Source organism: Jaculus jaculus, chromosome 10, assembly GCF_020740685.1.
Source record: "Jaculus jaculus isolate mJacJac1 chromosome 10, mJacJac1.mat.Y.cur, whole genome shotgun sequence".
Lineage (NCBI taxonomy): Eukaryota > Metazoa > Chordata > Mammalia > Rodentia > Dipodidae > Jaculus > Jaculus jaculus.
The window spans coordinates 95,167,782-95,195,707 of record NC_059111.1 but is presented as its reverse complement, the minus strand read 5'-3'; the positions used below and the strand labels follow the sequence as shown (position 1 = coordinate 95,195,707).

The 27,926-nt window shown below is 41.0% G+C and overlaps 1 protein-coding gene across 1 annotated transcript in view; it reads right to left on the bottom strand.

Annotated features, from left to right (window-relative positions):
* Window positions 1–27,926, bottom strand: part of Exoc4 (exocyst complex component 4) — a 771,875-nt gene that overhangs the window by 148,616 nt on the left and 595,333 nt on the right. Inside the window, exons 13-14 of the mRNA XM_004661198.2 lie at window positions 27,116–27,271; window positions 95–273 (exon numbers count right to left, since the gene is read on the bottom strand). Coding sequence (XP_004661255.2) covers window positions 95–273; window positions 27,116–27,271 — 335 coding nt within the window. The remainder of the gene's footprint in view (window positions 1–94; window positions 274–27,115; window positions 27,272–27,926) is intronic.

Below are 27,926 nucleotides of genomic sequence, written 5' to 3'. Positions count from 1 at the left end.
TCATCTGATGACAGGTATATGCAGTGACCTTTTCAATGAAGGCACTCAGATGAGCGCCTCGATCATCCCCCAAATTGTCCTACTAGCAACTTACTCTGGGACGTGGAAAGATTGGCGAGCGCTGACTTTGCTCGGCCTGCCAGCCATTCCAGACTCTCGTGCATGTTGGCCAAGGCTTTGAGGTCGCTGACGTCACGGAGGATGTCTTGCGGAGGGATTAGCTTGTCACCCAGGTTCCCAATCAGAACTTCAGACTCCTTGCCAAAGGCTGCCCTGAAAAACAATCAGAAGCACATATCACCCATTGTGTGGCAAAGGCAGGGGCAGCCAGCCTTTCCAAGTAAGTCACACCCAGAATGCTGGTTGCTGTAGTCACTGTTTCAGAGAAGAGCGAGCCTGGCTCTTCTTCTAAGGTTTCACTTTGTGAGACAGCAATCACATGTCTTCTGAAAGTCATGCTGCTATGGGAAAGAGTTCTTGGAAGAAAAATGGAGTGAGTCCCATGGTCACACTTGCAGCAGGAACAACCTGGGCCTGAATTACACAGTGACAATCCCCAGGGTTAGCTTCTAGCTCGTTCTCTCGTGGGTTACCAGTTGATGTAAGCTTAGCATGTCAAATGTATATCTAATTTTCACACAGGAATAAAACAAATGAGTTAGTCTGGGGGTGAGGAAATACCCTACAGCCAAGATGACTCAACAACTTTTTTTTTTTTTTTTTTTAATTAAGAGCTGAGAAGGATGACAGGTTGTACTCGTTTGCTCATTCTAAACAGGATGGAGGACAAGTAAACTGTAAGCTTGAAGGGACATTGTTTTTTTTTTTTTTTTTTGGTTTTTCGAGGTAGGGTCTCACCCTGGTCCAGGCTGACCTGGAATTAACTATGTAGTCTCAGGGTGGCCTTGAACTCATGGTGATCCTCCTACCTCTGCCTCCCGAGTGCTGGGATTAAAGACGTGCGCCACCACACCCGGCTTTGAAGGGACATTGTGAAAGAGAAACCAGATACAAACCTGAACCACAACAATACAAAAACAAAGCCACAAAACACTGCAGGAATCCTTTTAATAACTGGAGAAAGATAATCAGGCAGGTTCCACACAGAGTCCGCTGCTGTAACAATGTTCTTAGAGGTTGACTAAACAAGTACCATGGGGTTACAAAGGACAGGCTGGGAAGAGACCCCAGGAGCTCACACGGCTGGCCCAGACACTACTGAGATGAAGGAATGGAGTCTGGGAAAGTGAGCGGCTTTGACTACATCACACAGGCACGGCAAAGCTGTGAGCAGCTTGCCTTGTTTCCACAGCTCTTTTCTGTCAGAGGGAGAGAGCTGGCCTGAGAAGGGATGACTGGGAGTCATGTGTTTTCAAAATATATATATATAGACAGTGGCTAGGCAGCTTATGCTGGAGGGAGGTTGAAACAAAACACTTGTTTTTCATAAGTTCCCAAGCTCTTCACTCCCAAAAACCTTACTGAGAGGACATGACCATTTTTTTTTTAAGTGTACAATGATTCAAATTATGTGTCAAGCAAGTAGTGAGTATGAACAGGTTAAATACAGTCAAACAGACACTCAACTGACACACAGGCATTTAGTTCCCAAGACTGCAGCAGATGCTCAGCTACAACAACTGCTGTGAATTAAGTGCTTATTAAAAATGCTTATTAGGGCCGGGGAGATGGCTCAGAGGCTAAGGCTCTTGCCTGCAAAGCCTAACAACCTGAGTTCGATTCTCCAGTACCCACATAAAGCCAGATACACAAAGCACAAAGTGATGCATGTGTCTGGAGTCCATTTGAAGAGGCTGGAGGTCCTTGATTGCCTACTCTCTCTGTCAATTAGGAAAAATATTTAAAAATGCTTATGATACAAGCCATGACATGACTGACCTTACTTTCTGCAGAAGATAGCCTTTGCTCAAGGAGCAGTCATGAGCGACTGGCTGACTTGGCTCATTTGTGTCCACAGGAGCGGTAAAGCAACAGAGCCTGAAGTCACGATGCGTGAGTGTACAAATGTAAGCTGGGGCCTCAGAAGAGGTCTCAGGGAAAGGCCCCAGGGTCACATTTCTAAGTAGTTTCCAAGCACTGTTTGGGCAGAGTGAGGCTTAAAGTCTGGAGACGTGTCTTGTGAGAAGACTGACGGGCCGCTAGCTTGCTGCCGGCTGCTTAGGTTCTCTGGCACTGTGTCTGGGGAACAGCAGCCCTGACCTTTACTGAAGAAATACGAAGATCAGGCAAGGTGATTTGGAAAACAGCAATGATTATAAAAGTAATGAGACAAATGTAAGAAATCCCCATGCATCATCCGTCACCCAGGATTACTGTTAACAATTCATGGTCACTTTTGTTCTCTCTGCCTACTTTTATCCTCTGGCCAGGTAGTTTTACGTGCAGAAACACTCCTTGGGGTTTAGCAGAAATTCTACAAGTTGTATCTACTACTACTACTATTATTATTATTTTATTAAGAATATACTTTGTAGCTGTGTGGTGGTGCACACCTTTAATCCCAGTACTCGGGAGGCAGATGTAGGAGGATTGCCAGGAGTTCGAGGCCCTGAGACTCCCTAGTGCATTCTAGGTGAGCCTGGGCTAGAGTGAGACCCTACCTCGAAAAACCAAAAAAAAAAAAAAAAAAAGAAAGAAAGAAAGAATATGCTTTGTATGGTTACCATTCTGCAGGGGGCCTTCCTCAGTGGGGTTGCTGGTATTTGCCATGGAGTTGTGGGTTATGTGTTTTGGGAGCAGCAGTCAGTTAGTAAGGAGAAGCAGTGCCTCTGGGCATGGCATCCCAACCTGTGACTCTTACAATCTTTCTAACCCCTATTCCAGAAAATTCCCTGAGCATTTATGGGTGTGTTTTAGGTATACTTCAGTGATGAGCTCTGAGGAACCTCTGGTTTTGCTTTGGTAGGTGTTGAGTATCCTCAGCATCTGTCTCCTTCACCCTGGTGTTGATTATCAGGGTTACCAGGGAAGCAGAACTCTTGCTCGTCTCCCCAATTCCTTTGTGGTTTCGCCTGGGCCTTGACTGAGATGCGAGGCATGGGCATCTGTTGAGATGGCCACTTCTGTAGAGATGATTCAAGTATGTGATGATGAATGCATCCAGATAGGTAAGGGTGAGTGAGTGAGGCTCAAGGACTAGCTTACAAGTGGAACCTCTGAGTATCACAGCACATGGCAGTGTATTTTATGGCATCTTTAAGGGTGAATTAGTGTGACAGAAGGCCAGCATTCATTATTGCAGGCCTGCCTGGCAACAAAACTTTGATAGCGTTGGGTTTGGCCACATGCCCCACTTACAAGCAAAATGAAACAGAACCCCCCATCAGATCTCTTACGTCTGAGGAGAGACAATGAAACCCCCTTGGTTTCAGCCACTGCTCTTTCAATTCTCTGTTAAGCTGCTAAATGTTATTTCTAACTGACATGATCATCTAATTATGAATGATGTCATCCTCCGAAAACTTTCCCTGAATTTAATGTCTCTAAAATCTAGTTACTAGGCAAAGCAAAACTAAGTCTTCATGATTTGAGCCCAGAAGACATCTATAATATCCTCCTCTGGGCTGTCACTCAAGTCAGCTTGTAAATATTTAGTTTTCTTAAGATGTCCCTCTAAATCAACTCTTCTAGTCCCTTAATCATCTTTGATAGATATGACACATAAAAAACCCGCCTCTGGATCTGGGTGGTTAAAAAGCAACAGGGGAGGCAAATGTCTTTGAAAGCTAGGCTTGGAGCCATTTTCTGCATGTAGGTGTAACCCTGGGTGGAATGTGACAATCAAGACAAATGTATTTATGTAGAAGTCTAATCCATGAGAGGGGATTGTGGGCCCCAGGCATGATGCCGGTCTGGCTCACAGAGATTTGCTTAACCTCATCAGACAGGAGAGCAATAGACTGAGAAAAATACAAACTGCCTCATGTTGCATGCATAGTAGACATTTCATTTGACAGGAATCCATAGTCACCCCCTAACAACCAGGAAGGAATATGGAAACCATGGCATGGAGAATGACTGGTTGACAGCTATAGCCATTACACACAAAGAATCATTCCTTTGATGAATTGTGTGTGTGAGAGAACTTGATGGAAGATTTTTATGTGTTATACTAACCTTAGAGGGATGGCTAAAGCTGCCTGAATAGGGATTTCTTCTGAACTCTCCGATTTATTAAATCACAACCCTTTGCTAAGGAAGCTATGGAGTCATGAGAAATTATATAGCAGAGAATACTTGATATCATTAGTTTAATATTTATTGCCTTGATATGCAGTTGGGTAAGATAAACTATTGTCATACTGCATATAGTGTATGAACATAAGAGAATAATTACAAAAATTATATGAGGAAAGAGTATTTATAACAAAGAGTGTTAACTATAAGACTGCAACATTATTTTGTGCTTTTCTGTAATTCCGATAGCTTATTCTACAGACATGTTTCTTTTCTAATTAAAACAAATATTGAAAATGCTACCCAAATGAGAAGACATTCAACTGGACATGCTAAGAATCTCAGGGAGGGAACCAAGAGGATGTGGGAATTACTCACTCTGGATCCAAACTGGCAAACTGGTGGTTGGTTTGCAGCTGGTCTAAAGCTATACCCTCCAGGCTCTGTAAAGACGTACTCACTGATCCCCGAGAGTAGCTCACAAGCACAATGGTCACTTCCTTCTGGACCAGAATGATTTCCTCTCTAGATCCAAATTTTTATATAGTTTTTTTTTTCTTTTTTTTGTTTTTGAGGTAGGGTCTCACTCTAGCCCAGGCTGACCTGGAATTCACTGTGAGTCTCAGGGTGGCATGGAACTCACGGTGATTCTCCTACCTCTGCTTCCCAAGTGCTGGGATTAAAGGCATGTGCCACCATGCCCAGCTTAGATAGTTTTTATATTTGACTTATTATGAAAATGTATTATTTAATGAAGACATTACACATTTTTGAATGCCAATAGCAATAGTATAATTATATGTTGCAGAGGTTAAATAAGAGAAACTCAGCCGGGCGTGGTGGCGCACGCCTTTAATCCCAGCACTCGGGAGGCAGAGGTAGGAGGATCGCCACGAGTTTGAGGCCACCCTGAGACTTCATAGTGAATTCCAGGTCAGCCTGGGCTAGAGTGAGACCCTTCCTTGAAAAACAAAAACAAAAAAACAAAAAAAGGGCTGGAGAGATGGCTTAGCGGTTAAGCGCTTGCCTGTGAAGCCTAAGGACCCCAGTTCGAGGCTCAGTTCCCCAGGTCCCACGTTAGCCAGATGCACAAGGGGGCGCACACATCTGGAGTTCGTTTGCAGAGGCTAGAAGCCCTGGCGCACCCATTCTCTCTCTCTCCCTCTATCTGTCTTTCTCTCTGTGTCTGTCGCTCTCAAATAAATAAATAAAAAATTAAAAAAAAAAAAAAGAGAAACTCAAAAGTAACAGCCACTCAGTCACTACCCAGAGATCATATGACGTAGCCAAGAACACGGAGTGGAACTGGCAAATTGTAGGTTTTAGGTACTGAACCCCTTGGGAAGAGCCAGCTAACCAACACTTTCAAACAGAAACCCATAAAACCGAATGGTGTTAAGCCTCTTAAGCTTACATTTTACCATACTTTTTGAAATCTTTAAAGAGCTTGATCTGACAAGAATTCATTTAAGAGAATTTTGTTAGGAGTGTTAAACCTGTTTAACTTAATTTTACCACACAATTATAATCTTTAAAGAAGTGTATCTGACAAGAATTCATTTCAGAAAATTTTGCAAACTGTCTCCATTTAGTCCTTAAATAATTGTATTATCTACTAAAGGCAGGAGAAAAATCTGCATTTTCAGCAAATGACATGAAATTATGATGGAAACATCATAAATGGCCTCAAAGCAAATGATTTCCAGAAGGGTGCTATATCCGATCATATGGCATTTCACCATGCATCTCTCTGTCTCCATGGCCCTATTCCAGTTCCCATACCCTCCACTACTGACTGCCTCCCGTGGCTGAGCCCAGCTTTGGGAAGGTACCTCCCAGAGCTAAGACATGCTGCCTGAGGGGTAAGTACCCAAGTGACATACAACAGAACCATGAGGGACCCACACTGGTGGCAGTGCAGATAGGCAGACTGCCATTCTTGGACTGGGGCAGTCAGTGCTGTCTCATATGCAGCAGGCTCCCAAGCTCCACTTATTTGTTGATGGACAGCTGGGTTGTCTCTGTCTTTAGCCTTGTTTGATTACTGTTGCAATGAACAACATATAGGTATGTATTGTCCCTGCTTTAAATTCATTTTTTCGTATATGCTCAGGAGTGGAATTGCTGGATAATGGTGATCTTATATTTAACTTTTAAAAAATATATTTATTTATTTATGAGGGGGAGAGAGAGAGAAAATAGGTGTACCAGGGCCTCTAGCCCCTGCAAATGAACTACAGATGCATGTGCCACCATGCCCATCTGCTTTGTAAGGATTCTGGGGAGTCGAATCTGGGTCCTTAGGCTTCGCAGGGAAGCATCTTAACCTCTAAGCCATCTCCCTAGCCCCCTCTTAATGGTATCTGACCTGAATAGAAAGCTGCAAGGATCCTGTACTCCAAATGAAATCAATGGTGATGAAACTTTGAATCTCCCCTGTAGGGGAAGGGAGAGAATGGCTTTTGAATGGCAGCCCTGGATTAAACAGAAGTATGAACTTCCAAGATACAGGTATAAGATAAGAAGGTATGCAGAGCAATGAAAGGGGATGGACCTTTAACGTCCTAGACTGCTTCTCTCTATGATCTATCACCCTTCCCTTGTCCTGGCTCAGATCTGTATAGGGGGAATGGAGTCAGGTCCTGACAAAGAGTGGTCCAAACAGAATGACAATGGGGAAGAAGAAAGGGTGTTGACCCTGCATCACTCCCTTCCTCTCCTAGCCACGTGTGGTGGTTTGATTCAGCTCTCCCTCATAAACTTAGGTGTTCTGGATGTTAGGTTCCCCAGCTGATGGCAATTGGAAATTAAAGTCTCCTGGAAGGAGTGTATTGTTGGGGGCGGGCTTGTGGGCTTTATAGCCAGTTTCCCCATGCCAGTGTGTGGCACACTCTCCTGTTGCTATTGTCCACCTCATGTTGGCCAGGGGGTGATGTCCACCCTCTGCTCATGACATCGTTCCTCCCTGCCATTGTGGAGCTTCCCCTTGGGTCTGTAAGCCAAAATAAACCTCTTTTTCCCACAAGCTGCTTTTGGTTGGAAGATTTCTACCAGCAATGTGAACCTGACTGCAACACCATGGCTGCTTTTCTTCTATGGCTCTCTTTCTTGCTGCCTCCCCAGATTTAATTTATTTATTTTCTTTCTTTCTTTCTTTCTTTCTTTCTTTCTTTCGTTCTTTTTTTTTTATTTTGATTTTTTCAAGGTAGGGTCTCACACTAGCCCAGGCTATGACTCACTATGGAGTCTCAGGGTGGCCTCGAACTCACGGTGATCCTCCTATCTCTGCCTCCCGAGTGCTGGGTCCCCAGATTTTCTTGGGAAATATCATTGCTTTACAAACTAGCCTCTGTCTTTGCATTTCAGCTAAGGGGTGTGGTTGCATGGTGCTACTGTGGGATGTTCAGGTCCTTTTCAACCAGGCAGCCAGTGCCTAAATTCCCCGTGAGGTTCAGTACTTGAAGTCAGCATTACATCTTGACTTATATATGAAGTGATATGGATATCTTAATCAATGCTATTGGGAATTGACTAAATTATTTGGAAAGGAGTTTGGGTAGTTCGTGGTAGATGGGAAAGTAGAGCATGATAACATGACCCATTAAGAAATCACTTGTTCATTATCTGGAAGAGATCTCACTGATAAAAAGTTATCCAAGGTTAGTTCTCTACCAAGGTTCCCAATACTACTGACTGCTTTTTTATGAGATGTGACAATGATACCTCCATTTAGCAATTTTTTCTTTTTTCTTTTCTTGTTTTTACTGTTCAATCTTCAAGACTTTCAAAACTTGCCTAATTTGTTCAGGTCAGAAATCATGGTGCTAAGACCATCCTGATGAGCCCTTTAATCAGTTTTTTTTTGAAAACTGTTTTTCTAAAATGTTCTTTACTACACCCCATAAAGAGAAAGTAATAACATTGTTGAGTTCTTTTGATTACAGTATTTTTTCATCCTAGAAACTGCTGAGTCTCATCACCAAGTCTATCCTTCAACAGCTGCGTGCGTATGTGCTTCCGTACACACCAGCGTGTGAGCTGCTGTTTTCGTAGCTAATAAGTGATTGCGCCTCTGCTCTTCTTCCATATTTAAAAAAAACAAAACAAAACTCACAATGCGTTTGACTACTTGCGCAGGCTGTGCACAGTGCACTGGGGCAGAACTGGGCAGATCCTCAGATCTTTGAGACCGAGGTGACTGTGGGACAATGCCCACAACTTCTCCTGCATTCTTTTAGAGTATTCGAGCACTAGTTTTCTGTTTTTCTTTTTCTGAGTTAGGATCTCGCTCTAGCTCAGGCTGGCCTGGAATTCACTATGTAGTCTCAGGGTAGCTTCGAACTCACGGTGATCCTCCTACCTCTGCCTCCCGAGTGCTGGGATTAAAGGCGTGCGCCACCACGCCTGGCTAGAAAGCTAGTTATTTGATTTACTTGAAAATAAAATAGGGTTCTATTCATTCAGGGATGCTAGCCAGAGAAATTCATCATGGCTGTAATTAACATACGGGTGGGTGGGGTGGGTGCCAGCCTGTTTCCTTCTACTGTTAACTCAGCTTGGCACCAAGAAAGGCACAAAACACTACACTCTAATGCTGTGTCTACATTAAATCTCACATCTACCCCTGACTCCCAAGCTTCCAGCTCCAAGACTAATGTTTTATTTTCATTCTCTGTGGATTTCCTCATTTTGGAGATACAAATGTAATTGCTACACTCATACATGGACTCATGCAATATGCGTCCTGTTGATGCTATTTTATTTCACTTAGCGTAGTTTCAGGGTTCATCCCTGTTCAAAGATGTAGCAGTACTTTAATTTTTTGTTCATTTTTATTTATTTATTTGAGAGCGACAGACAGAGGAACAGGCAGATAGAAAGAGAGAGAATGGGCGTGCCAGCGCCTCCAGCCACTGCAAACGCATGCGCCCCCTTGTGCATCTGGCTAACATGGGTCCTGAGGAATCGAGCCTCAAACTGTGGTCCTTAGGCTTCACAGGCAAGTGCTTAACCACTAAGCCATCTCTCCAGCCATACTTTAATATTTTTAAGCAAGTAAATTAGATTATATCATCTGACATGCCTGCCACATTTATCTATTCATCAGTTGATACACACTTGGTAGTTCCCATCTTTTCGTAATTATGATAATGTTGCCATAAACATGCATATAAGTTTTTCTTTTATTTCTTCTTCTTCTTTTTTTTTTTTTTTTGAGATAGCATCTTGCTATGTAGCCAAGGATGGCCTGGAACTCACAGTTCTCCTTCTGTCTTTGTCTCCTGAGTGCTAGGATTATAGGTGTGTATTACCATCTCCCTCCGCCCTGTCCCCAATGATGGGCACTGATCTCAGGGCCTTGAATATGTTAGGTAAGTACTGTGACACTGAAATACATTCTGTATTCCATTTTTATGTTGAGGTAAGGTCGAAGTAGGATGGTCAAGGTGGCCATTATATGGCCCAGACTGGCTCTGAATTAGGGATCCTCCTGCCCCAGCCTCTGTCATCATCTATAAGTTTTTGTTTGGATGTCTATTTTCACTTCTCCTGAGTATACATTCCTAGAAGTGGCTTGCTGTGTCACACATTACACTTTTTTTTTTTAACCTTTGGGGAGATAACAGAAAGTTTTGCAAACCGGCTGCACTATTACATTTCCACGAGTAGTGTCTAAGAGCTCCAATTTCTCTAGATCCTTGCCAATACTTGTTATTGTCTATCTTTAAAACTCCAGCCATCTGGGATGGAGAGATGGCTTGGAGGTTAAGAGCTTGCCTGTGAATCCTAAGGACCCCGGTTCAAGGCTTGATTCCCCAGGACCCATGTTATCCAGATGCACAGGGGGCCACATGCGTCTGGAGTTTGTTTGCAGTGGCTGGAGACCCTGGCATGCCCATTCTCTCTCTCTCTCTGTCTGTTGCTCTCAAATAAATAAATAAAAATGAACAACAACAACAAAAACTCCAGCCATCCTTCTCAGTGAGAAATTGTTTTGATTTGCATTTTCTTGATGGCTAATGATCTTTTCATGTGCTTGTTCACCACTTGTTACAGTTACATACTTGCTTATGGGAGGAAAGGTTATCCCTTGACAGAGTGCCCCACCCACTCGTGACACTCCTCCTGCAGCAAGGTTCCACCTCCCAAACTGCCACCAGCTGGGGACAGAGTATGAGGCTTAATCGCAAATACATGAGGCTGTGGGAGACATTTCACCTCCAAGCCACCACACCCGTGTGTCTCCTTGAGAAAGAGACGCCTACTCTCATTTTTGCTCAGCTTTTAAACTAGGTTGTTTTTTATTATCAAGCTCTCTATTCTTTGGCAGAAAGTTATGAGACGTGTGCCCTCAGCCAGACCCTGTCCTAGAGCGTGAAGTGGGTTCAAAAATCACCTCTGTGTCAGAGCACAGTTTGTAAATGACATGCTTCAGCAAAAGAAACCTGAATCCTTGAGAGAAATGACTAGTTCTAGGTTTGGGAAGGAAAAAAAAAAACAAAATGAAGGTGGGCTTAGAATATTTTGCTGTGGTCAAAGCATCACTGGGCCATGTTAGAGTAAGAGAAGATTCCTCCTGGAGATATCTGGGGCAATTTGACTTTCAAAGAAAAAAAAAAAAAAGGTGACAGTGCAAGTAATAATGACTTCTATCTTCAGCCATGGAAAGGGAAGTGGTATTGAATTAGCTCCCCTGCCATGGGCCAATCACAGAGCTGAATAAACTAGTGAAATCACTGTTCAAGTGTAGAGCAACAGGCGCCGTAAAACTGTGATTCTCAGGGACAAGGAGAACAACGTAACCATACAAGCTTACCATCTGGGGACATTATCTAGACTACAGCGCGGCCGCAGGGTGTGTGCGCATATGTATGGGAATGTAGAAATATGTATAATCTAGGCATACCGATGTGCATATGTCTATGCACAAATACATTATTTGCATAGCAATACATACATATATGTGTGTGTGTGTGTGTTCTGTTTACATATGTGAATATGTATCTCTATATTTTTGTGTAAATATTTTATTTATTTATTTGGGAGGGAGACATAGAGACATAGAGAATGGGTGCATGAGGGCCTCTACCACTGTAAATGAACTCCAGATGCATGTGCCACCTTGTGCACCTGGCTTACATGGGTACTGGGTAATCGAACGTAGGTCCTTAGGCTTTGCAGGCAAATCTCTTAACTGCTAAGCCATGTCTCCAGCCATATATATATATTTATAGACTATCATTGAAATAAAGTAGAATATACATTTGTTAAAACTACACCTTGGATAATCAAGATAGACTCTATTGGGGGTCATTGTGTAATACATTAACAAAACTGAATTTTAGGCACATGCCTTAACCACTGAGCCAGCTTTCCAGCCCAAAAGAACTAAAGTTCAGAGTGTACCATCTGACCACAAAATAAAAATTACCAGTCAATAATCTGTGGCTCATAGAGAAACTCAAAAGGGAGAGAGAGAATATACTGAGTAAAATCTGTGGGACCCAGACACAGTAGTGCTTAGAGTAAGGTAAGATTGCACAAGCTTACAGCAGAAAAGGAAAATGTGGCTAGAGTTAGGGATATCAGCTTCCACCTTATAAAGCTAAAAAGTGATGATCAAATTAAGCCCAAAGTAAACAGAAAGTAGTGATCAGAGAAATGAAGGCCATCTCCACAGTAAAACTCATGAGAAACCAAAACATGATTCCTTGTGAAAATGAATAGAACTGAAAAACTCAGGGGTTCACAGGAGGGTGTATTTGTGGGGTCATTATGTTTATAGCCTACTTTTGGGTGTTTGGTAAGAGGGAAGTGGGTGGATATATTTGGAGTGAGCACAGCCTGATCAAAGCAGCAAGTCTAAGTCTGTATGGTGGGTTTCAAATGTTAAATCATAAAACCCAAAGCTCAGGAAAAACACAGCAGGTAGGGTTTTGACTGGCAGTTGTAGTTTTCAAAACCATCTCTCCTACCCACATCCAAAATAGTTGCCAGGTCCAGCAGTCTCCTGGGAGCCACTCCTTAGAGGACTCCCTTGATGGAGCTCAAGCTTCTAACCAGTGTGCTGAATTTCTGGTGTGACATGCCTAGGGAGAAGTTAATGGCCCGAATTAAAAATCTGAACAATATTACTCAAGCAATCAGAGTTCTTGTAAGCGGTTTCTGCTCTTATCACTTCCGGCCCAGAGAGAAACATGAAAAATGACACCTTTATTATAAACACATAAATGCTCTGACCTGGTTAGCCTGTGATGGGATAAGTGCATGTTTTCTTCTGTCAGTTTTGTTTTTCTTTCTGTTCTTGCACAAGCATGTTGGAACAGGGTATGTGTTTCTATGCATGTGCACGGAAAATCTTCCTTGTACAACTGAGCCTTTTTTAGAAGAAAAAAAAAGGCTAGAATTGCCAAGGCTATGGGGACAGAGGTCTAAACTGCCACACCACTCTGCTGATGGATGGCAGCTTCACCCCCACGGGGCTCCCTATCTGAAAGAGACACAAAAGCTGTATCTTTATAGAGTGTGCTGGCAACAAAACAGCAAGGTTCAAACAGCTAGTCTCCAATTTGAGGCCAGGATTTTAATCACAGGCCAATGTAGGTAACTGTGAAAAGTTCAAATGCATTATTATGGGAGATTCATTATGTTAAAAAAACACACACACCCTGTTTCTATTTGAATCAGATCTGTACAATTTCTGTGCAAGAAACTCTTTAAAAGTTCTTTATAATTATGGTTTTATTTTAGCCTGTTATTTTCTTCTCTAGTGGTATAACTTTTGTTCTTTGGCTTATATTACTAACAATATGTTCAATACATTAAAGTTACATTTTTATTTCTGGCTAATTTCCAACTTTTGGAGACAAAAGTCTTGCTATGTAGCCCTTGCTGGCCAGGAGCTGACTGTGTAACTAAGCTGTCCTTGAAGTTAAGGTGATCCTCCTGCCTCTGCCTCTTGAGTGCTAACATTACAGGTCTGTGCCAACATATGGTCTAATTTCCACTTGTTAGCCTAAAGCCACAGCTAGGATTTTTAGGCAAGTAGTTATGTATACTGTCTACTTAAAGATTCCTATGCTTTCTCTCCTCCTATTTAGCACTGTGACTTGTATAGTAAGTAATGCACAAAAGCAGAAATATGTGCTTTCAATAGGCATTTCTTTAGCAACTATTGTGTGACTCAGTCTGTGTTTGTCACCCAACAAACACAAGGTGAGAATAACAATATTACTAGGGACTCTGCTGGTCATGAACACTGTAACTTTGCCTTTTGTGTTGAATGCTGATTCGATCTGAGAACTTGATGGCTTCACAACCTACTACAGGAAGCCTTTAGCAACAATGCTGCTAGGTGTGACGCACATCTTTAATTCTAGCTCTCACATTCAGGAGGCAGAGGCAGGAGGACTGACATGAGTTCGAGGCCACCCTGAGCCTACAAACTGAATTCCAGGTCAGCCTGGGTGAGAGTGGGACCCTACCTTGGAAAAACTTAAAAAACAAAACAAAACAATGGTTAGTTGGAAACTTCTTAGAAACAGTAATCATCAAAAAGTCAACCAACTTTTCAAGTGAAATGGCTTTATAATCCAAGATTGTCTCTTGGAGACATCAAATAAGTGACCCTGTGCTTTACATGCAAATATAAACTAGTAATAAAAATAGAAGAACATCCAGGTGTGGTGGCGCACACCTTTATTCCCAGCACTCGGGAGGCAGAGGTAGGAGGATCGCTGTGAGTTCAAGAGCTGCCTGAGACTACATAGTGAATTCCAGGTCAGCCTGGGCTAGAGTGAAACGCTACCTCGAAAAACAAAACAAAAATAGAGAAAGTATGCTCAAAGTTTGGTATAATGGGTAGAATACAGTAAGCATAGTCTTTCTCATAGAAGAATAAGTTATGTTCTAATGTATTATAAACTATATATGCAAGATATGAAATAACTTCCTTCACCCATCTACCTTATTTACCTCTGACATGTTAATTTAAATAAGCAAATACACATATATAATCATTATTAAAAAACAAATCTACACATGGTAGACACATGGGTTATGGTTGGCAGATGAAGAGACGGTCATGCAGAGGAGGGGACGTGCTGAGAGTCAGTGGCAGAGAGGGCAGGAACCCCTGGCTCATTCTTGCAAACTATTTCTCCATATTTTGTATACTCCTTTGTGCACTGCGTAGATGACCATAGTGACATATCCACAGGAAGTGACAGCAAAACATCCCCTGAGAGCAGATGCAGGTGACAATAAGCCGAAGGCTGACGGAGCAGCAGCATGTTACTTAGGGCACAGACTGAGTGTGGAACGCAGGCCCGTACGCATGCTCCGTCAGCTTTGAACAAGATTGTGATTTATTTTTTATTTAGCTAAGCTCTTCAGTCAATCCTGGCTTCAACATTTTCTTTGTCTTGGACATGAAACAATGCCATATATAAACAGAGAAGGACAGGTTGTCCCTGCACTTTCTGGGAGTTTGTAGATTTTTGCCAGGAGCCACACACTAAGTTATACATTCATTCTAACAGCAGTAGTTTCCCAACAGGGAAGTATCTTTAGCTCCAACATACTATCAGTACAGGATTAAAATGATCAATAATCACCTATCATGAGCTGAATATCACATACTTTGACCTTAATGACACCAGAATGATTACAGGTTTAAAATGTGAGATGGATAAGCACAGAGCCCTGTCCTCTAAGTGTTTCATCTCACTGACAGCAGCCAGCAGCTTCCCTTTGAAGGGCTAAACGTGTGCTGGCAGTGAGGACAGCATCAGGTCTTTCAGAACAGAGGGTGAGGGGATGAGGACGGGTGAGGAGGTCTTAGCAGAAAGGTAGAGTGTGCGGGGAGTTTTGGTGACAAGTGAGGTACTTCAAAGAGAGAATGCTTTGCATAAAATTGGCAGAAAATTGAGTATGAATTAATATGGGGATTTTGTTCCAAGGATAAAATAACATTAGAATGTTAGTGCATTTGTGGTGAATTAGTGAACTGACAGGAAACAGTAGTAGGAACTGAGGATGTACGCAAGTTTTTTCAGTACATGAAAAATTTCAAGAATGAATAATTACAGTTAAATAACCTATGATAATACACATTGACCTCCTGCCTCACTCCTCTGTAGCCTTAGTTTTGTGCTCCAGAACTCCCCCTATGGAAGTGTTTAAAAATCATTTACTTCTCTAAATTCTTCCAGGGAATATATTCTCCTTGTTAAACAACGTGTTGAAAGTAGTAACTTGCTGTACTGATTTGAAGCATTCTGTTGTGACCTCTTGCCACTTAAAAAACAAAACAAAACAATGGTTAGTTGGAAACATTTACAGGTGCAGTTTCGTTCAGGTTGCTTGTTTCCCTCTCCCAGGTCTCGCGACATCTCCTTGCCCTCTGTAATGCCATGATGGGTCTTGGTTCCCTCTTACAGCACCACTCATCACACTGAAAGGATCTGCTCACTGCTCAGCGTGATTCCCCTGACTATGAGCCCTTGGCCCATGTGGTAAGCAAGGAGGCTCATGGAGGAGACGCTGGAGGCGTTGATACCCAAGCTGAGCTTGAAACCAGACACTGCAGGGAGGGTGAGAAGATTCAAGGCTATTCCAGGAAGGAGGGAATGGGCATGGCAGGCAAAGCGCAGTAAAAGAACGCGAGGGACTGGGAGCCTGTGATGGCCCGATGGGGAAAGGAAAACAGGTGAGCAGGCATGTGGCCCTTTATGTACTGGCCGAGACTTTCCACCTGCAGCAGAGGCAAAACCAGGGTGATCACCTGCGGTGGGCAGTAGTTGGGGAAGCGACTTCGCCCGACCTTGTCCTGTTCACTGACCCAGGCTCCACTGTGGGCATCCACGGGCTCCATCATGGGGATCTGCTGGTCACCACCCTGATGGCTAGATAGGTGACCATTCTCCTCTCAGGGCCTTAGATGGACTACATTAGATCGATGTCAGCTTTATTATTTTTTTTAATCTCATTAAGCCTTCAAATGAGAGAAAGTGAAATAGTATTAAATGTACACCTAAATGGAAATTATTAAATAACCCCTTGATCTGAAATTAAATAAAAATACAAAGTATACAACAATAAATTAGTGCTTTTGAAGTAACATGAAGAGAACTATAATCCACAAATCACTGTCTAGAGAGGCTAAAATTTGCTCAACCCATAGGGGAGATTTTATTTTATTTTTCCTTTACTGTCAATCTTTTGCTAACAAGAGGCATATAATCTTGAAATAACAGCAAAGTACCTAATCCAATCAGCTTGAACACTGATATGTTTGTGGCCAGGTCTACAGTTAATGGCCTGCTGTTTAACTCTCAGACTCAGCTCTGCTTTTCATCCTGTCTTGTCTGCCAATGTCCCCCATCAATCTACGACCTTCATCTTGTTTAATTGAGGGATGAAGAAAATCAGCAAAGCATTTACTTAACATATTCATGTTTTCTGATTCATCTTTCTTTTTATAATTACATTTTAAAAGTCATATTAAACATCCAGAGATAGTGAAATAAGTGCCTCCATTCTAATGAATACTTTATTCAAGATAGTGGGTTTTTTCCCGCCCTGCATCCTCTTTTTCCTTGTTCCTTCAGATTTATCTAAGATCCTTCAATAGCTTTAGTTAGCTGGAATCTTTTAATAGCCATTGCTTATATTATGTTGGGAATCTTTTAAATTTCCAAGTGTAACTCCTCAGAAAATTATTCATGGCTAGCTTGATTCATTCTATTTTTATATCTAAATATATTCTTAGCCTTGTTAGATTTTCATTCTTTCCTAATTGTCTAACCTCAACTTTGTGTGATGAAACTTAACAGGCATATAGAGGCCCACTGAAAGGAATAAATTACACCATAAAACTACTAGTCAATGGCAGAGCTGAGCTTCAAGAGGGAAAATGTTACACATGTGACTTCCGGGAGGCCCAGGAAGCTATCTTCCCATGTGATGCATCTCTGCCCTTCATACAGTATGCTGCTCATTTGGAGAGTGGCTGACTTTTCCAGGTTTTAAGGCCAGTTTTATTCAGTCAATGTTTATTAAGGAGATACTGTTTTAAGGATTCTATAGAATTCTATAGAAGTAAGGCAAAAATACACACCTGCTTCCTGGTTTGTTCTGATTTTTTTTTTCATTAAACATACAGGATTCAATGACAAACAAAAGCTTTGGAATTATTATATTCAACCACTGATCATTGAAAATACTAATTTCCTATTAATCATCTTGACTTCATAATTTTGTAAGGCAACAAACAGCAGTCATAATGAACATGCCTCTAGTCTGATCCTTCGGATTAATATTTTAAAATAAATTCCTAGATAAGTTAATAACTAAGAATAGTAGACATTCTCATTTTTCTTCCTTCTTCATAACTGTGTAATTCATTTTATATATATTTACATGCTTTCCCCTTTGTGTCTTCTTTCTCTTTCCCATAATGGTTATTTCCATTTTCTTTGATTTGATTGGACAAATATATTACTCAGGGAAAAATAAAGAAAGCAGTTTTAAAACATTTATACAATGGGACTGAAGAGATTGTTTAGTGGTTAGAGCACTTTCCTGCAAAATCAAATAATCCAGGTTCAGTTCCCCAGTACTCATGTAAAGCAAGATTCATGAAGTGGTGCATACTTCTGGAGTTTGTTTGCAGTGGCTGGAGTCCCTGGCATGCCTATTCTCTCTCTCTGCTTGTAAATAAATAAATTAATTAAGAAAAAAATTGGGGCTGGAGAGATGGCATAGTGGTTAAGGCACATGCCAGTGAAGCCTAAGGATCCAGGCTTGATTCTCCAGGTCCCACGTAAGCCAGATGTACAAGGTGGCAGTGGCTAGAGGCCCTGGTGTGCCCACTCTCTCTCTGTTTCTAATAAGTAAGTAAATAAAAATATTAAAAAAAGGAGAGATAGAGAGATGGCTTAGAGGATAAGGCGTTTGCCTGCAGGGCAAAAGGACCCAGGTTCGATTCCCTAGGACCCATGTTAGCCAGATGCACAAGGGGGTGCATGCATCTGGAATTCGTTTGCAGTGGCTGGAGGCCCTGGCATGCCCATTTACTCTGCCTCTTTCTCTGTCACTCTCAAATAAATAAATAAAAATTAAAAAATCTATATAGTCATTCCTTCCTGATACAATTGGGTAATGTGCTGTTTAAATACTTGTTAACTGGGATGGAGAGTTCTCCCAAATACCTGTTAAACATAACCTAATGAGTACCAATGATATCAAACAAAGTATAGAGTTAACAGGCTGACATGATTTATATTTGCAGTATGAGAATAAAATAATTTATCAGTTAAGAGTGTGATGATCAGTGAAATTGAGGGAATAACTCAGATGTGTAAAAATATAAACTCTAGATCTGTTTTTACATGGGTTGACCACAGCATGGTAGCTATCTAGGTTTTATGTCCAGCTCTGTCACCTGATGGCTATGAACTGGGGATATTTCCTTTTACTCTCCCTCTGTTTGCTCACTTTTTGAATGAGAATAATAGGAACAATAGGAACTGGAAACTCATAATGATGTCCTACTTACTATATCACTGACTGGAAGGCATTGTGCTATGGGTCCAGAGGCTTCCATTTTCATTGTTCACCTGTCGGTCTGCTATAGTGCCAGGCCAATCTGCAGGTTTCCTCTCTCACTTGACCTTTCTCATGTGGAGACTCGGGTCCTGGTCCTTCCAATCACAGGCTAAGTTTTCCAAGCTGCTCTAGAGAAATGATTCCTAGTCTGTGTATTGCAGGGACCCTGAGAGCAAAGGTAGGAGGGTTGAGGAGGCCTGTGTCACTAATGCTCATGGCCTCCCTAGCCCTTAGACAGCCTTTCCTTGTAAGGTAAGAGGACTGAGGAGGCCTGTGTCACTAATGCTCATGGCCTCCCTAGCCCTTAGACAGCCTTTCCTTGTAAGGTAAGAGGACTGAGGAGGCCTGTGTCACTAATGCTCATGGCCTCCCTAGCCCTTAGACAGCCTTTCCTTGTAAGGTAAGAGGACTGAGGAGGCCTGTGTCACTAATGCTCATGGCCTCCCTAGCCCTTAGACAGCCTTCCCTGTCTCCCTTACTTCTACCCTCTGCTAATGACACTTCCAGAAAGAACCATCTCTTCTTTTTTATCAGAGGATAGTCACGATCTCAAAAGGAAAAATATATATACATATATGTGACAGGTGCAAAGACAATGGGCTAGAGAGCTGCTTTCAGTTTCTTTGGGAACAAAAGGATAGTTGCTATTTTTCTTTTCTCTATTAAAGCCCTGGCTTGACCTAGTTTTTTCCCCCTTTATTCAAAGCTAAACCTGGAAATAACACATTTTACTTTTTTAGTTAAAAAACAAGAATAGAAAAAGGCCTCATTTAGTAATGAAGGGAGCATAGCCTTTATTCAATGCAAAGGGCACTGGATCCTATATTCATTTGCTCGCCAAATAGCCTTCGGAGCTTTCAAAACTAATTATAGGAGAGAGTGTGACTTTCAGTGTCTTTGGCTCATGGCCTGTTGTGTGGAGCTCTGATGTGCCGAGTCAGGCTCTCTGTCAGCTCAGCCACACTGGAATATCAGTGCAGACCTCTTCGCCTCCTTGCTTCCAATTCTTATTCTGGATAAAGAAGGCGATGGTTAAGAGAAAAGACACAATCACATTGGAACAAAACAGACCCATTTCTCTTCTGTAATAAGTAATAAAATTTCTTTTTCAAACCAAAGTTTTTAGGCCAAACATTCAGGCAGAGAAACCAGATACTATGATAAAATACCAGGACAGGCAAAACCAATCTATAATGGTAGAAGACAGAAGGATGGTTATCTTGAGGGTAGGACTTTTAGGGACATTAGGAAAGCTCTATCTTTTGCTCTGGTTACATGAGTACAGTCCTACATATTTTGGTAAGTTATATACATTGTACTTTCATATTTGTGTAACTGGTTTTTCCTTTGAGGTGAAGATGGAAAGTACTATGATTCAGTGAGCAGATCTTTAATTCTAGTGCCTCTACATCAAGAATGAGGTCTGTGAGTTTCAGGTCAGCCTAGGCTAGAATGAGATCCTGCCTCAGAGAAAACAAAAACAAAACAATGATTGAGCCCTATGGAAAGAGAGAAAGAGAGAGAGAGAGAGGGAGAAATATCTCAAGGAGTCACTCAAGACTATAAGAATAGCTGCCCACTATAGAAAGAAAGATGATGTGACAGTAAGATAGAAGAAAGAGCCGTTATGAGGCAGCCCACACCAAAACAAGCAAACAAAAAAAAACCCTGAAAAAACAAACAACAACAACAACAACAAAAGTGTGGTCTGCCAGATTTCATTTGGTTAGGATTCTCTTTTCTGGAATAGAGCTAGAAACAATTTCCTGTAACTCTGGACTATGAAGATCATAAATAATAAATGCAACTGATTAATATGCTCTGCACATATGAATTACACTTAAGTAGTTATACAATAGCAACCTGAGGAACTGTAAGTCACCCATTCATTTGAAATACCTGAAAAATTGGGAAAAAGAAATTATTGTCTAGAAATTGATTCTAATACAACTATTGAGGTTAATAGACCTGATGAAATGAGTACATTTGATGAGAATGAGAATGTGCCTCCCCGGCCCTCTTCAAAATCCAAGATAATCATTTGATGGTAATTCTATGGAAGAACCGAGCCTTGGGGCCTGATTTCTGAACTAAGGCAGTTGATTATTTAGTCTACATGAGGCTCTAATCAATCTCTCAATTATTGTTTTCTTCCATTTTATTTGCTGTGCATGCATCTATGGGGGCAGGTGCTTGTGGGGCATGAGGAAGTCAGGTCCACATCGGTACTGCCATTCGCAGCTTTTACCTGGGCACTGGGATCCAATCTCAGGGCCTCATGCTTGCACACCAAACATTTCCCACAGTGTCATCCTCCAGCCCTCTCAATAGCTCTCTACCTTTACCTCTCCTGGTAAGAAGTACCATAAGGATATTTCCTATGACTAAAGCCATGGTAACATGAGCTCAAGGAAATGAGAGGGTTAGTTACAGAAAAAAGGCAATAAAACATCAGGAATGTATAATTTTTTCAATTGCTGGGAATTACATAATTCCCATAACCAAAGTTTCAGATGAAAACATCTCTGGGACTTTTGTATTAGCAAAGATTTTAAAAACAGGGTACAAGGCCAGGCGTGGTGGCACACGCCTTTAATCCTGGCACTTGGTAGGCAGAGATAGGAGGATCGCTGTGAGTTCGAGGCTACCCTGAGACTACAGAGTGAATTCCAGGATTAGCCTGAGCTAAAATGAGACCCTACCTCAAAAAAACAAAAGAAAAAAAGGATACAAAATGTCCAATCTATAAAATAAAACAATGTACTGGACTTGTTAAAACTGTAAAAATAAATAAATAAATAAATTTAAAAAAAAAACTGTAAAAACATCTCTATAGTGAAAGACACCATTACATGAGCAAAAAGGAAGCCTGTAAATGAATGAAAGAAGACTGGTCTACATCTCTAACAGAGTTTCAACTCAATATCAGGCACTCCTAAAAACCACTAGTAAAAAAAAAAAAAGTTAATTAAAGAAGGCAACAACTTTGGGGAAAAAGATGTAATGGAGGCAGATAGCTAAATAGTCAATAAATATACAAAAGATATATTGAGCTGAAAAATTCTGGGTGATGTCATAACTACCATAACTCATAATGCATCTCTCATGTGTTTCTGGTAATAGTGGTGCAAACAAACTGACTATATTATCAGTTAAATGAAGGTATAACATATAGGAGTATGCACAATGCCTATCACTTGATAATAAATGACTAGGTTGCTAATTTTGTGACACACACACACACACACACACACACAAGGTAGGGTCTTGTTCTGGCCCAGGCTGACCTGGACTTCACTACGTAGTCTCACAGAAATCCACCTATCTCTGCCTCCCAAGTGCTGGGATTAAAGATGTGTGCCACCACACCCAGCTAGTATACTATATTTTTATTAGAGTATACTGTGGCATGTAAAAAGTTTATTGTAAAAGTAATTCAAAAAGTAGGTTGAAAGTTGTTGAACATCACCATTTGTGAGAGAAACGCACACATAATGACAATAAAGCTACTTCTCCTCGCCTATGAGAAAGGTGACCATTAAAAACATGTTGGTGATCACAGAACAATGGAATCTCTCATGCACCACTGAAAATGTAAACTGTAATAGCTACTCTGGAAAACTGACATTGTAGACTAAAGCTCAACATCTGCACCTAAGATTACCAGCAATTCTAGTCGAAATGCATACGTATCTCCCAACACTTGATGTTTAGCATTTTAATCTATTTATTATATAAATCTATTTATTGCATTGTTGATGTTTCTCTGGAGAACCATAACTAGTTATGTTAGTCTAGTATTCTATACCCAGAAATTACCCTTTAAAAGGAAAAAGACTTTCTTAGACCAACAAATATAGAGGGAATTTGTTGTCTATAGAACTATATTGCAAGAAATGCTACAATAAGTTTTTCAGAGGGAGAAAGGTAGAACATGCCAGAAAGGACACACTTGGGAGTAAAAGTAAGGGCTAATCTTTTATTTCTTATTCTTACTTGATCTGAAAAGCAATCATTTATTCAAAATAATAGCAACAAATCATGGAAAATGTTACTAAAAATTAAAAAATTTAAAAAAAACAAAATAATAGCAACATTACATTTAGTGACTATAACTTTCAGATAAAGGAAGTGAACAGTAGGAATGTTATAAGGGACATGAAGATTGCTGAGTACTCTGGTAGCGGGTACTTGCACTATTTACACAGTCCTGTAATTTATTTGAAAATAGACTTGGGTTGGTTGTAAATGTGCACTGGAAATGTACAGAGTGAAATAAAAATAAATATAACTGGCATGCTAAAAGAGGATGGGAAAACCAGGACCACACAAAATACTCAAACTGTGAGAAGGCAGAAAAAAAAATGTGTGGTAGTCTCTTAGAAAGGGACCTTTAAAAAAAGTGCAATAAATAAAAAGTGAGAGGACCATATTAAAATGGCAACATAAATAGTACCTGAAAGGTCACAGAAATGTTACAAAATGTTGCTCTTTGGCATCTTGTTTAAACTATTAATGAGTTCCACTTGATGACATTTTTGGAACTGTGGACATGTTTATATTCACAGCAAATCTACCTTCATAAAGATATTCAATGTCCCAGATGTCAGGCAGAAAGCTTTTCCTTCCACTCTGGAGAGAATGAAGACAGACCAGACTAGAAGAAATGTTTGGTTTCCTAAATATACAAAGATTTCTTAAAATTCAACAAAAAGAAAACACACAACCCACCTAAAGAGTGGACAAAAGATATGAATAGATTTCTAATCCAAGAAGCGTCTTTCATCATCAGAGAATCTCAAGTTAAAACAATGTGATGCCACCACATATGCATTGAAATGACCAAACTCTAATACAGTGACAACATAAATGCTGACAAGGATGCAGAATAACTGATGCTCTATTCATTGCCAGTAGCAAAGCAAAATGATACTCACTATGGAAGATGGCTTGGCCATTACTGACCACCCTACACATATGCTTACTGCAAGAACAAGCAATTGCATTTCATGGTATCTATTCAAATGGACTGAAAACTTATGTCCCCACAGACTCGCACAAGTAGGTTTAGGGCAGATTTATTTATAATTGCCCAAACTTTGAAGCACCCAAGATGATCTTCAATAAATGGATGAATAAATAAACTGCGGTCCATTATTAAAATGGAATAAGATGGGAAATTTTTTAGAAACAAAGAAATGAGATATAATGACACAAAAGGACACAGGAAATTTAAATGAATACCACTAAACCAAGGAAGCCAATGAGAAAAGGTAACATACTGCATTACTCTACTACATGACACACCGGGAGTGGCTTAGCTACAGCAACAGTAGAAAATCAATGGTTTCTAGGGGTTTAGAGGGATGAACAGGAAGAGTAATTTGATTTTTGTACATATTTTATTTTTATTTATTTCAGAGACAGAGAAAGAAGGAGAATGAAGGAGAGAGAGAGAGAGAGAGAGAGAGAGAGGGAGAGAGGATAGACATGCCAGGGCCTCTAGCCACTGCAAATGAACTCCAGATGCATGTGCCACTTTGTGCATCTGGCTTACATAGGTTCTAAGGAATTGAACCTAAATCCTTTGGCTTTGCAGGCAAGAACCTTAAGGACTAAGCCAAGTCTCCAGCCTGCAATTTGATTTTTAGGGCAGTGAAATGATACTGCTTAATCTCATAATGAGGGAGACCTTCTTATACATTTCAAACCCACAGAATGTATATGTAAAGAGTAAACTGTGGTACAAACTTCAGATTTACATTGATAATAATGCATGAGTATTATGTAACCAATTATAGCAATGATTAAAAACATCTAATGCAATTTGTTAAAAATAAGGGAAGTTGGGGAGAGGCTTGAAGGGGATATATGGAGACTATACTTTTTACTTGTTTTTTTTTTTTCCTATAAACAAAACTATTTTCCCCAAAGTAAAGTCATGAACTACAAATATATGTATATGATAAGGAAAAAAGTCCATAAAGTTTCATGTTAAATTATATATAAAATTTAAGTGTCAGTTTTTGAGGAAAAATTAAATGATACTATAGGAAATGTCATAAAAGGTCAGCAAAACTTGGCCCTAGAGGGGATGATACCATTAACTTTATGAACAGTAACGCCTTATCTACAGTGAGCAATCTGAGCGAACGAGATGAAGCTATAGTTTTATCATGAAAGTAAGACATTAGCCTTTACTGATACAGAGTGAGTTGTGGGTCAACATTGGTTGGGGTGAAACCCTGTCTCAAAAAAATGGGGGGAGGTTGGAGAGATGGCTTAGTGGTTAAGGTACTTGCTGGCAAAGCTAATGGATCCAATACCCATATAAAGCCAGATGGACAAGGTGGCACATGTAACTGGAGTTTGTAGTGGCTAAGAGGCCCTGGTGTGTCCATTCATTCTTTCTCTCTCGCTCAAATAGATAATTTTTTTTTTTTTCCCGAGGTAGGGTTTTGCTCTAGCTCAGGCTGACCTGGAATTCACTATGGAATCTCAGGGTGACCTCGAACTCATAGCAATCCTCCTACCTCTGCCTCCCGAGTGCTGGGATTAAAGGCGTGTACCACCACATCTGGCTAATAATTTTTTTTTTTTAAAGGCTGGGCAGATGGCTTTGTGGTTAAAGAAACTTGCTTATGAAGCCTAAGGACCTAGGTTCAATTCCCTAGTACCCATGTAAGCCAGATACACAAGGTGGTACATGAATCTGGAGTTTGTTTGCAGTGGTCAGAAGTCCTGGTGTTCCCATCTTCAATCTCTCTCTCTCTGCCTCTTTATCAAATAAATAAAAATAAAAATAATAAAAAGTAAAGGCAGAGGGTGATTGAGAAAGACATCCCATGTCAATCTCTAGATGCTACGCACATGCGCGCAAACACAAAACTGTACCTACACACATGAATTTATGCCAAACACACACATATATATGCCAAACAATAACAACAACAACAAAAGAGCAAAGACCAAGGACTGGGCATGATGCTGCATACGATCAGGAGGCTCAGGCAAAAGGATCATGAGTTCAAAGATATCATTAGCTACATAGTGGATTTGAGGTCAGCCCAGACTGGCATTGAAGTCATGGCGATCCTTCTACCTCAGCCTCCCATGTGCTGGGATTAAAGACATGTGCCACCACACCTGGAACCACTTTTATTTCATTATTTTATTATATTTTAATTTAATATATTTTTCTTTTTTTTGAGGTAGGGTCTCACTCTAGCTCAGGCTGACCTGGAATTCACTATGTAGTCTCAGGGTGGCCTTGAACTCATGGCCATCCTTCTACCTCTGCCATCTGAATGCTGGGACTAAAGGTGGGTGTATGCTACCATGCCTGGCTTCTTAACTTTCTGTTTTCTTACCCTTTATTTTTTGAGATAGGGTATCTCACTGAGCCTGAGGCTCATCAGCTGGGCTAGACTCTATAGCTAGCAAGCCCCAGGGATCTTCCCATAATCAGTTCCCCAGCACTGACATTACATGCTATCATGGCCAGCTTTCAGGTGGGTCCTAGAGACCCAAAGTCACATCCTCATGCTTTTGTTCCAGGCGCTTTGGCAATCTAGTCATCTGCCGAGCCAGATCTTTCTTTGTGTCAAGGTGCCTTTATCCTATTTTACCACTCATTCCTTCACAAGGATAAATGAAAGACAATGAGAATGAATCTGATTTGAATGGGAGCAAGTACTGTTGCCATCACTGTCTGCTTCCCACAGTTCTAAGAAGATGGGTCAAGATGTTCCACTGTGGCCAGCCAGTCACGTGCATCACATGGGAATGGCTAGCTTCATCAAATTCCACGAGGAGGTCGATAAGTGAAACTGTACATGGGTGCATAAGCTCACATTGAGTAGAAAATGGTCAGAGGTAAAACAACATCTCTAAGTGAACATGGGAGACACACATGTATTTCATAGAAAGTGTGACTAACAATCCTATGAATTAATGAACATGCTAAGAGCAATTGTGACATTCTCTGAGCAGGAACCTTTTCTCACAGTTGGATCTGTGGGATGACAGGGTCAATCCAGCTTTGCTGAATGAACAAACGAGGCATACTGTCTTGAAAGGAGAGCATGACCTACTGAGTGCAGGATTTTAGCTCAACTTAGCCATGCTCTAAATTTGATTGACAACTCTTTCTTTCCAGTGTTTCTGCACTCAAGGCAGACTTGCCTGGGATGTGAGGTGCGATGGGTGCTTGATTTTTAGAACTGCCAGTTTCATGTAAGAAAGGATTTGCTGAACACGTGGGGCTTTCCTCCTGATGTGCACTACCACCTACACAACAGACCTTTACCTTATGAAATCCTCCTCATCTTCTCTCTTGGGCCGCAGCTGCTTTGGCTGAGCCATGTTGCTCCAGTTGGGGAGTGACTTCAGGAGTCTGCTGATGTCGTCATCTTTGGCCCACGAAGCACTGATGACGAGTTTCTCTTCCGACTGGACGATGCCCCTAAAAGCAGCCAAGAGGAAAGAGACACTTAGCATGAGACTTGGTTAGTATTTTTCATCTACCTTTGCTGCAGACAAAAGGTGTGCTAACCTGGGGCTGGAGAGATGGCCTAGTGGTGAAGGCATTTGCCTGCAAAGCCAAAGGACCCTGGTTCAATTCTCCAGGACCCACATAAGCCAGATGCACAAGGTGGTGCACACATCTGGAGTTCGTTTGCAGTGGCTGGAGGCCCTGGAGCACCCATTCTCTCTCTCTCTCTGCCTCTTTCCCTCTCTCAAATAAATAAATAAAAATAGAATTTTTTTTTTAAAAAGTATGCTATCCATTTCCCCTGTGATTTGTATGGGAGCAGTGACATCCACTAATGGTAGTATTACTTGCAGTTATCACTTTTAGATTGCATTCTGAATTTCTGTTAGATGATAATACAAATTAGTTTCTCTTACAGTCAATCTCTTAGGCAAGATAAAAGTGGACAATGAATTTTGGGGTTGGGGTTTTTAAAGGCATTTTTCAACAAATAAAATGTAGGACAAGCATATTTTTAAAATGCTATCAAATAACAACACAAATGGTACCAGAGAGGTGATGTAAGTGTTACAAAAGATTGTTCTCTGCCCTTTCGGTGCCAGCTATCAATCAGTTCTACTTGAAG